Source organism: Osmia lignaria, chromosome 14 (assembly GCF_051020975.1).
Source record: "Osmia lignaria lignaria isolate PbOS001 chromosome 14, iyOsmLign1, whole genome shotgun sequence".
Taxonomy (NCBI): Eukaryota; Metazoa; Arthropoda; class Insecta; order Hymenoptera; family Megachilidae; genus Osmia; species Osmia lignaria.
The window spans coordinates 4,950,288-4,962,815 of NC_135045.1; the positions used below are offsets into that span (position 1 = coordinate 4,950,288).

The window sequence follows — 12,528 nt, forward strand, 5'->3', positions numbered from 1 at the left end:
TTACAAAAAATTGCTAAGATACTTGGGTCGAAAATTGATTAGTTCAGAAGTTATCTTAGGGAGACACAGGTGAGCCTAGTGGTCTTTTCCTAAGATATCTCTTTAATTATATAATTTTCGACCCAAGTGCCCCAATTCCTTTTTATCAAGGGTGACCTTGAAATCTTTGAAACGCCTCCACTTCCGGTGTCAACATATGCATCACGCGATGCTCCAATCGACACCATTTAATTTTTCCTCGTGACATTCTTTTCTTTTACCATTTAAATGCTGTAGCTTGTCTGATTTGTACGGAACACCCTGTATATCAATATCTATTTTATTAAATCATTATTAAAACTCCATTTATTTTCATAAATCACGAGCAAATTTCAGTTGATTGATCAGGAATCAATTATTTTCTTAAAAACTTTGACGTTCCTCGGAAATAAAGAAAGTGTCGACCCACGCATCGAGACACGGGTTTAGTTCGTTGCTCAAGTCTTTGACTTGGAGGGTATTCGTTAAGAATGGAACAAGGTTAACGTTTTCAAAATGTCCACGAATGAAATCGTGTGTATGTAAGATGGCGGTGAAAGGGGGCCCATGGAAATGGTTAGAGGAGGTGGGAACGCATCGCGAGAGGCTCGTGGCAGAAGAACCTGGTCGTTTTCGGCCGCAGGAAGTTGGGTAAAATAATGAAAGAGGTGGACACAAAGGAATGGGAAGCCTACCTACTGGCAACGAAATAAGTCGACCACGAAATGACATCCGCTCCTCTGCTAGCCTCTCGCTACCACGACAGTCTGTTTCCTCTTGGTTTCACCTTCCTCCACCTGTCATTACTCTCCGTACATGAAAGAATTCAGGCTGGCCTCGGATTAACCCCCCAAAGGGCTACGTGCCACGCTCTCCATCAGTTATGAAACTCGAAACAAGATCATAAAAGGATACGAAGTCGTTGGTGAATTTGAGATACATTAGACTGTAGCGAATCGAATGCTATTAAAATTAAAAGGCGTTGAAAGTCTGGCATAATATGATGAGATAAAAGTAATTGAAAATAGCACTTATGGCATATCCATCTGATACTGAGATATGGTGAAATATTTTATATTCTTTCGGTCATTTGATCTGAAATGTTATAAAGAAATTGTTTACTTGAAAAATTGTATTAGCACGATATTAAGTATTTTAGATTGTTTAATTCTTTAAATTACTCGGGACTTAATAAGCTGCAAGGAATAATTATAAAATGGAATGCAATATTTGTGTTTTCAACAAACTGATGTTTCACTTGAAAAATTTGATGACATTTAAATATATTAGCACAATGTTATATTATAGTATCATTGTTATTGAATTTGTTAGATTACTCGTGACCTAATAAGTTATAAAGGATAATTATAAAATGGAATGCAGTATTTTCTTCTTTAAGAATCTTATTTTTCTCAGTTTTATCATTGAGCAAATAGTCTTCTTTTCTGTCAGTGCCGGTAATAAAAGCATCCCAATCTTAATGCGAACAAATTACAGGAACAAAAACAGTGATCGATGCAAATTAGCTCGTGTAAATATCGTTGTACTGATTCGCCAAACTTTTACGCATAACGCGAATAACAAAAACGGGTAAACAAGGTGAATCTTTCGATCGTTGGGAAATATCAAAGGGGAAAAAGGATCGAGCTTACACGGTCGATGGTTGCCGAACAAAAGCATCCTCGGGGGATTATTTCCCTCGCGGAAGGAATTTCGTGTTCGAGTGTTTCAGGGATTCAGACAAGGGTGCTTGAATGCAATTATAACGTAAAATTAATAATCGGACGTTTCGAAACGCAGCAGATGTCGCCTCGGCATTTTGTTTTCCTTCGTTATGCTGTTTTATAACCGCTTCCCGATACCGAGAAAATTTCAGCCGCGTAAATATTGAAACGTTCAATGGTTTTGATGAAATGTCAACAGCCGGTGAACATAATGAAGTCATCGAGAATATTGTGAAATTTATGTGCATATCAACCTCTGCACATAACATCTCCCTCGAAAGTTGTAGAATTAGAGGATGCTGGATCACGTTATCGATAATTTGACACGTTGATAATAAATATCGTTAAGAAATGATTAACTCTTTCGGTGTTTAGATTATATGTCAAATGGAGAAGACGTGGATAGTTTAATAATATAACAAATATGTAATTTATTCAGTTATTTATTTATTTATATATATAATTAATTTAGAGATTTTTATATTATTTATTAAAAATAGAAATACCATTTCGAAGCATATATTTACATAGCAGCAACGAAAGTTTTCAAGTGAACCTTTTAAATCGGGTGCACATGCAATCTACCGATCGATAATCATTATTATTAATAAAAACCCGGGCAGTGCTGCTAAAATGTACTGTAGTTCTAACATGCATAAATCACATTTGATTATCTCTAATGGAATATCTAATTAATAAGATTTGATATTTTTTACTCTTGATATTCAATCTTTTTGAACTTGATTGATGATTTCAAAAGAAAGTACTTACCCTAGTTTTTAATTTATAACGTTTCTCCTCAATCTCCTTTTAAATGTCAAATATGTATTAGTATGTCTGACGAGAATCTGAACAGAAGATCGATTGATTGCAAAATAAGATTTGAATCTTGCAAAAATCTTACGAGACTTTTTAGTGCTTTATTATTGTTTAGGATTGATTTGAAATTATTTGAAAAATTGTGACCTTTATGTTGTTTGTTTAAATAGTCGATAGGAATGTGCAACATCGAATATGTTGTTTATCGAATATAATGGTAAATACATTGATTTTTATTAAAATTATGTTGTATTAGCATATTGTAAATGCTGATATCAGCGCTTCAAACAGATTGCGAAAATATTTTGTTTCAAACGACTGCACCGATTGTGTGAAATCAGTAATAAAGAATTCATTTCTATGCTTAATAACAACAGATTACTTAATAATGCGTTACTTTCTGTTCGGGCCGTTCGCATAAAATTATAATCCCCGCCATTTGAGAAATTCAAGAAATCGCTTCAGCGTAAAGATTAAATCGTTAAAAAACCGTTAAGACACGATCCATAAACCACAACGCTTCGGTTTTATTTCAGTTTTGAGAAAGTATGCGAGCAATTTAATTTAATATAATAACCTACAATTTCGAAGTAATAACCACGACATTATGATTAAATTGTTCATTTAATTAAGTTTCATTAGTACATTCAATGAAACACACATATCGATCAACGCAGTGGATCAACCCCTTTTTAAAACTTTAAAATTTTGCTCAAGAAAAGCATATGAAGTTTAATACACAGATTTTCCAATAATTCATATTATTCTTATTAAAAATACAAAAGAAAAACATGATCCCATAATTTTTAATAGTTTTCTCTCATTTCCATGGATTAACATTTTCACCACCATAAGATCACTAATGATCGACATTACTAGTTAAATATAACTAAATAACTGAAGGATAGGAAATTAAAAAGAATTTTAAATGATAATTGCATAAAATCACAAATGAAAATTTTTAATTAAAAAATGGAATCATCGTACAGCTTGCTTTACTATATCTAGCTGTTTTTACCATAGTGGTCAACCTGTAAATAACAATTTTTCCTGGGAAACAATGAAAAAGAGAACTAATTTGAAAATGTCTCGAACGGATCGATTGATCATTAATCTGGTGCAAAGGAACAAAAAAGAATGATCGAAGTTCGCGTGGAATCGAGTTTACGCGCTCGATGGCGACCATGGCAACGTTTGTTCACGGCACGACAGCAGGATGGTGGGAGTTTTAAGAACAGCAGGACGTTCAAGTGATGGGGCCCTGGGGTGCGGCGAGGGTGACGGGGGGGAGGAGTCCGCAGCAGGGAAGGAGAGACGGCAGACGAGGCAAGCCTCGAACCGTACGGTCTCCCGATGCCAGTCGCGCTCCTGCACTTCTGCGTAGCTGAAGTCGTTGTACGCGTTCGTTCTGTCACGTCTATTTGATTCGTATGTGTGTACGCGTATACACGATCCTGTCTGTCGAACGCGCCCACGGTGTAAACACTTTCTATTCTGACCTCGCTCGGCTGATCGAAACGTGGGCGACGAACAGAAAAGCTAGAACAGTGAAGAAAAAGTAACCGCACCGTTAAACGCGATATACGGTTTTGTCCTCGGTACAATTGCCCGATCGAATCGTACTGTGAGAATGACAGTGAACAGTGATAAGACGAATAATCGTACGATCGAAGTGAGTCAAGATCGAGTGGGATATATGTTAATAATGTCAACGAACATGGAGGTAGTTACGCGTTAACCGAAAAACCTGCAGAGAAAGGGATATACTTGTGCATTGGAAGAACTTTCTTCCCGCGCGTTTTTCGTTTAAAGGGAAAACGAGTGTAGGAAATATTTCTGTATGATCGGTTTGAATTTTTGTAAACAATCATCCATGCAAATACGAGATTCGGTTACCTATCGCGGATATTGAGGTGACTAGCGTTTCGAGGATTAACGTAGTAACTGTAAAGGGTGCAACAGGACACTGGCGTTAGGTTAGGTCGGAGCGTTGGGATCGAACTGGTTCCCCGTAGTGCGGACAATAAGAGGATACGTGTTTTTAAGTTTGAAAGTGAATTAAGGATACAATAGGCGGTTATGATGGGTGTATTGAGGTGGAGGCTGGAGCTCAGATCGGATGCCGACCTCCGGCAACAGCAACAACAACAACGGCCAAACACTGAACGGTCTTCGACAGGACACAGTAACCATGCGCATGCGCACACGCACACATTGCCGGAACTTATATCACAGGTGAGTTTTTCCCGCGCTCTCAAAAACACTGCAGTCATTCGATAATTATACTTTATCGTTTTATCGTTATACACGAATGTTATCTAAAAATATTAAGTACGCCGGCATAAATGTTTATTCCTCTTTCTTATTGTTCGTTCTACTTTCCCTCTTATGCCATCATTGGTTGGGATTAGAATGGATTTTTTCGAAGGGGATTGGGGATCAGTTATCGTCGTTCAATCAGATTTAAACGGACATAGTTTTTGTGATAGACAGATGTAGATCCATGAAAGGAAAATATTGTATAGCTTACCAGTAACCTTTCGTTTTATGAATGGAACATATGCTCCATGAGAAAATTGTTCGTTGAAATTATCATCGTGAAGTGGTACTTATGTGCTAGGGATATGTGAAAGTATTACTCCTTTTTAGAAGCTTTCACTTTACAAACTCATAGATCAAAGTATTTGCATTTATTTTCTATGCTTTATGCGTTACAATTTTATGAATATAGTGTAGTTAATTTATTATTATCGCAAAATTCTCACTTAATCTACTGTAAATTTTATTCCAAATTAATTACACTATGTTTACTAAATTGGATAAAATAAATAAGAATTTACTCAAATTCAAGTATTATTAGCATAGACTTCAATGTAAATTTTTGAAAAATCCAAAGGCACCAATTTGTTTAAATTTCACATATTTCGAATTTGATAAATTCGTAGATTCGTCTCCTTAATCAAATTCGAATCGTATTGATACAATGCCAACTAGGTGTTTGCATAGAATCAGCGCGGAAGGAGAATATAACGTAAACAGTAATGTATTTAAGTAACATTTTTATATTTCAGTTATGTTGAAATTTGAACGTTTCACACTTATTTACATTTGGAAAATTTCGTAATTATAATTTTACCTTCTTCAATGTTTACCCATTTCTCGCGAACAAATCGCGGCACTGACAATGAGACCTTCAACATTCCTAACAAAAACAGCAGAGGAACATCTGGCAGAATTAAACTCCTCGAAATTGTTCGTCGTTTGGCAGAGGTACAAGTTACCGTCGAAACATAACGTGCTCACGAGTTCCACGCGATCTTACCGAAATAGCTTAGTTTCAACGAAACAAGAAAATTCCACGACTGTACACCTGCGGCCACTTTTAATTAATTGTAGCAATTTCTCTTGTACAATGTCGCGTCTACATCTCCACCGTTTCCTGTAACTTATTATTCATAATCAGATGTCTATAGAAATCGGAACAATGAGTCATCGAAATGCAGAAACTTAAGTTTCCATAATTCCATATGTACTTACTTTCTTAGTTCCATATGACATCCTTCGATCGGAAGTGCAATTGTCCACGAACGATGTAAGTACGTTAGACCGGCGATTTCACAGAACAAACTTTCTCGTAACATTAGAAATCTTTATACAGTGATAATTTGAAAGATAGTCGCTCCAGTGACTTTACACTATTAAAATACGCCTCGATTGGTGTATAACAAAGTAGAAAATTCCAATAAAACTTCAAGAATTCTTACTCGTTTTTGTCTTTTTAAATGGAATTTTGTACTTTGCTACACATGAATCGAAGCGTTTTTAAATTCTCTACAAAAAATTATTAAGATAGTTGGATCAAAAATTGATTAGTTTAAAAGTTATCTTAGGGAGATACAGGGAGAGCCTAGTTCTCCCTAAAATATCTTTCGAACCGATCAATTTTCGACCTAAGCACCTTAATACTTTTTTATACAGAATAAAACTACGCTTCAGTCGATGTATAGAAAAGTATATATTTCCATTAAAAAAATCCAAATGAACTCCAAAATGTTGAGAACGCCTCCACTTCCTGTGCCATTTAATCTCGCATAATGAAATTTTTTAATACATTTTATCATTTTCGAAGCATAAGTTGGCCCAGTTGCACGAGACGTACCCACAGTACAAACAGTATTACAGAAATACTACCTGCGCTGTATGTCGATCGATTGGCATTATTGAAACCGGTAAACGCAATGCGATTGGTTAACCAGGACGCGTAACAACTTTGCAACTTGCTCGCACATACCGGGACGGTTGTGCATGCTTGCGATTTTAATTCCCGTAGCTGTACGCGTCGATTGCTTCCGCGTGTTTCGTTTTCGTGCGTGTACAACGCCGTCGCGGAGAAGCGGAACGTCTCGCGTTGTTACGCTTTTTGCACGCAAGCTCGACGAGCTTTTCAGCTGCAACCGAGGGACCGAGATGCAGCGGTGAGACAAAAGAAAGGGACGAAGGTGGAAGAAGCTTGGAAAGGAAAGGAGCAATGCCAAGAAACGAGCGCGCGGTAACTGTAACCACAAAGATCGGCTTCGTGGTAATTTTCCTCTAACAACCCGTTACTCCATCGTTCTGCGCCGCGAGACGCTTTAAAAAGTTCTATTTTCCCATGACCGGCCGACTGGCTGCTTACGTGTACGCGAGATGCTCGTATATACCCGGTCCGTGGAAATCTATACGCGTATACAGGTCGTTACAAAGAAAAAAAGAAACGACTTAAATTTTTACCCTTTCACTGGACGAATTGCTGCGAAAAGTTACAGGGTGCCACTGTAGTAAATAAGCTTTCCTTTTCTTTAACCCTTTGGGGAATGGAGCGTTCTTAAGCTTGCACAGAGTATTATTAATTTAAATTAAAAGAAGTAATAATTCCATCTTTCAAAACATTTGTTATTGTTATTTTATTCCTTATTAGTTATTTTGATCTCTTTGTTAGTTCCAGTGCTAATTTTAATTAATAATTAAAAAAGAAATGGAAATTATCTCTTCGGTAAGGTACCCAATATTTGGGTTAAATTTTATTCCATAGAATTTATGATAGATTTGGTTATTAGCATTTTATTCGTGGTTAAAGTTCTTCAGAACTTCCTTCTTCTTTTTAAACACCCGGTATAATTACCCGAGGGGTGTCTTCGCTGACCGGCGAGTTAAAGGCTCTCTCTTAACGATTCACCAGCACGTGTTCGACGACAGGCAGTTTAATTCTTGCCGAAGACGAACTGGGTCTGATTGGCAAGAATTACACTTGTCGTCGAATGAATGCCCGTTTAAAGGTCTTCGAAACGACGACTTATTAGCAGAGTGTACGGTGCCGATGCTGCCTCGTCGTGCTTGATCCTACCGATAATCGTATTGTATAGCGGCCACTTGCACCAGTTCCACTTGTTTCGCCTTTTAGTCGCGTTCAAATTGACCCGATGTTTACGTTACTTCGGATAATTGGGAACGTTCGGATGTACAGTATCGAATCTTGATTTTTTTTCTGAACAAAGCGCAGAAAAGTATTGTTTAAAACGTTCTATAGAATATTTTAGTTAAAAGCAAATATGATTAATGATAAAAGTACGGTATTTAATAATTAACCTTTACATTTGACACGTACGGTACGAGATATAATCTACGCAGCAGACAGAAAGAATTAACATTGCAAAGCCGATAACTCGTGAAGTAATAAATTCGGTTTTCAAATGTCAGTTCTTTATTCACAAACGAGTCCATACGTTGAAACGTAAAGTTGTTTTATTTCCTTCTAACGGTATACATTTTTAAAACAATATTTTACTCTCTCATATTTTTTGATCAAATATTTTTTATTGTGTTTCGATTAAATTCTGTGGAGGTGGTTGTGTAACACAGGAAACTGTTAAGCAATAAAAACACTTGCATATGAAATAAAAATATTTTCTAAAATTCGAATTCTAATAGGCAAAATTAAAAGAATTTTTTTCTGTAATTTGATTTAAATCGATTTATTGAAACACTGATAATGAACCATGTAATTACAAGTCGTATTAATAATTGAGGTTTTCGAACGTACACATATTTCATTCTGTTAATGAAGCGATGTAATCCGTTTGGTTAATTACAAACAATGCCATTGATTATCAGGCTGTTCTCTTCGATGACTTCATCGACGTTAATGTTTCTCCAATGATCTACAGGCTTTTGTTCTTTAACATTGATATTTTTTGCTCTATTACAGTAGAGCAATTTAAATTTTAATCTTTCACGTTCTAGAGAGACCTGTGACATATCAAAACTTTTCTTTACAATTTTTTATTTATTTTTGACGTGAAGCATTGGAATAGATTTGTGGGAAAAAAGTTGAATTTTTTTAATTTATGTTATTGGCGTAAAGTTTACTTATTTTTCCAAATTATTTTTAATATAAAAAAGATGAATATTGAATTTGTCCCCAGTAGGTATACTTAGATCTCAAAGAGTGAAATATTATTTATTATAAAATTTGTTTGAAATGGATAACTCATTTATAACAGTAGTTTTCTTCCATTTTACGATATTCCATCCATTTCTCAAGTATCCTTATGTCTTTACATTGAACGGGTTTGCAGTTTACGTAAACTTGTTATACCTTGAAAGCAACGTGAGCTGTCGTAACACAGGAATTGTTGAGAAATCGGTTTCGAAGACATAAAATGTGACAAACTTTGAACGATCTACATGCAGAGTACCAAGAGATAGGAAGCGAGTACATTCGAATAGAACATGATTTCTTTATGCAAAAAGTGAATCGAAGGCGTAGAACTTACAGAACTAACCTGAGGAAGAGCAGCATGTACAGTATTGGAAACAAAATAATATGATTTTCAATTATTAAATATTATAAACTTTAGTATGAATAATAGTATAAATATTCATTTAAATTTTTCCGCATAAATGTTTATACGCAAGTGGTGGGGGAACCTCTGACCTATATATGTCTCCTCCCCCCCATCGTCACTTTCTTCAAGAATGCCTAAAGAGAAGGACGGGATCCACCATTTTCGTTTAAAAAAAAAGATTGAGAATCACTGTTTTAAGCCATCTATAATTACTCTATCATTAAATTTCTTTCACTTTCACTTGTTTCCAATTTTCCCTTAATTATAACTCCCATAACTAACTTCGATTATTTCAACTCGTCAATAAATTATAGATGAATCGATACTAATCAAAGGTGTATTAATTAGTTTTTAGTGAATAATTAATAGCCTATTAATATGCAGGCTTTCGGTGTGTAGTGTTAAACGCATTATTCCGTTCAGTGATAAACAACACTCGATACAGAGCGTTTGCTAATTTATACTGCACGTGCTACATCGATAATCACTTTATCGATGATTAGGGTCTGATATCTCCGTTTAGTGTCATCGACGATAATGTAGAGTGATTCGAAGCTCAAGGGCTGCAACGAGTGGCTTGTGTAATAAAAAACAGCAGCAAATCCACTTATAATATTTAATAAAAAATAAATGCGACCAACATAAATATTTTTGATAGCTAGATTCTTAAATTTTTTGAATATTCAGTATCTTGAAATTTGTCATTTTTTCAAAAAACATTACAGAATTTTGCATAAAAAATTGCGTCTCTCTACAATTGAAACTTCGTGACAGAAAACTCGTCATGTCCTCGAAATAGTCAATTCCCCGATTGCATGATTCATTGGTTCTGCCCACTTCGCATTACCATAACATTGAGATCGATAATAATTTACATAATAGCTTGTCTGTAATTTAGCTAACAATCTTCCTTCGCAGACGCTGCGTTATAGCTTTGTCGCAATATGAGTACTCGTGTGCGTATACCACTTTAAGTTCTGGTTTCCTTTCTGGTCCGTCCACAAGAACGATCCTCCGTTAGCTCGTTCGTTAGCAGTTTACGACCAATTTCTTGTGTAAAGAAATTTCCGTTTTTAATTCCATTTCATTTGTTCGAACGACATCCGCGCTGTTTGTTTAATTTCTTTCAGATAATTAACGCATATTTTCGTACCTTTAACCCTTATTTGAATAGATATTTCCTGGGGATCATTATTTTATTTAAGTACCATTTTATCTAACTGGTAGATGTAAAGGAATTTATTTTGCAATTTTTTAAAATTTAATAAGGTAATAGAAGATTATTTAAAATTTTTAATAATTAAGACACTGAGTGTCATAGAGATTACTGGTGATCTGTAGTGTTCTCCAAAGACAGATCCTGAAATGAAAGTATAATAAATATAACACGAATGCAATTTTCTATAATTAAGTATTAAAATTTAATTTTTCTACCAGTTTTTAAACATTTGTTACAAAATCCTCCATTTCAAAGCGTTAAGTGATATTTTGTTGATTCTTCTTAAATTGGATGTTTTCTTCGTTAAGAAATGAATGAATGAGATTCCACGTACAATTTGTGCACCTCTGGTCTGTTCATTCGATTTTCTATAAAGTCCTTCAGTTTGTTTTTCGTGCTGTCTGCATTACACGAATGCATTTTCCGTTGGCGTTCTATTCACTTTCAAATTTGCTTTTCATGAAAACGCTGGATAGAACATACTTTCGTATGCCGGGATAGCCTTCAATGCCTCGAGAAAACAGTTGTGACTCGTAAATAGCTACAACTGGATTCGGCCGTTGAAATTTCTTCATTTGCATGCGCATGGAAAAAGATTCGAAGCCCGCACCGTTCGCCTTGCAGCCGGCTCCGTGGCTGCGAAAGCGCTATTCATACTTTCCTATTTCTCAACGATTCATTAAAAAATTGTCGTAATTTAGATTGCAAAACTGCTGGTTTCGTTGTGGAAACTTGGCTGCTGTAATCGTTTCGAATTTGATCGGAACCTGGGTACTTGATTACTATTATTAGAAAGGAATTCACCTTAGAATTGTATGCCTGGGTTGAAGAACAATAGAAGCCCAATCTGAGCTATTTTCAGAGAATTTCAAAATTAAATGCAGGACACGTAGAATTACACATTGGGACCAAGAATAATGCAAATGAAATTTTATAAATTAATTGAATACAAAAAGTTCATAATACAATTTGTGGAAAATATGAAAAAGCAGTTCTATAAACTGTATACACAGAGTTCAAATTATTACAATTGTTAAAGGTTGAAGGGTACTCTAAAGGTTGCATCGTTGCTTTACATGTTGGTACGTTTTTTACATCCCGTTTGATTGTCTCGTTCTTTGTATTAGATTATTTCATATGAAGTTGCCACTTCTGTAGGTCAGAATAAAAGTGTTGTACGTTTGAAAAGAATAAACTTTGTTTAACTCTTTAAACTTCTCTAGGGTCTCTGTGTATTGCATTATTCAACCTTTATTTACACCGATTTAAAGTAATTAAACAACAGAGTTGAATGAAATTGAAACTTTTTCTTTTGAAAACAATGCTCGTTTATTTTTCAGAGAAAACTTCTTGGAGTGCACAGGAATGATCAATATATTCATCATTAGCGAACCATTAGATGTATGGATATCTACTTTTGGCAGAGTTGACATTAGTAATTCTTCTTCTATCCTGACATTAAATTTTAAATTATTTATTTTCCAATTTTCAATTTAGAATCTCTGAATTAAATGAATTTTTCAAATCAGTCGTCAATTAATCAGATATGAGAATTTTTTAAATGGTGTGATACTGATATAATAATTTATCAGTGTTTAGATATTAAAGATTGCATTGTTCCGAATCACGACGAAATCAAGTATTGTGAAAATGTTTACTGATACGTTAAAACGCTGATTCTTTTCAAAAGACACAAATGTTTTTCATAAATTTATTATTTTAATTATTTTTGGTTTTCTTTTGAAAGAAGAATGCAAAAGAGGAAAATACAAAATTATATTAAAATTGGGTCTGTCTCCATGGTCCGCCGTCCGAGGGTTAAGATACTCATCGTCAGCATCTTTTTAGATATAAGGAGTATAGA

At 35.0% G+C, this 12,528-nt stretch overlaps 1 protein-coding gene across 14 annotated transcripts in view; it reads left to right on the forward strand.

Moving 5' to 3' along the window:
* Positions 1 to 12,528, forward strand: part of LOC117607475 (uncharacterized) — a 149,974-nt gene that overhangs the window by 100,297 nt on the left and 37,149 nt on the right. Inside the window, exon 1 of one of the 14 annotated variants that reach the window (XM_034331209.2) lies at positions 3,907 to 4,796. The exons of the other annotated variants lie outside the window; for them this stretch is intronic. Within the exon in view, the coding sequence (XP_034187100.1) occupies positions 4,641 to 4,796 (156 nt within the window). The 5' untranslated portion in view covers positions 3,907 to 4,640. Of the gene's footprint in view, positions 1 to 3,906; positions 4,797 to 12,528 lie in introns of those variants that run through there. 14 annotated transcript variants of the gene reach the window in all.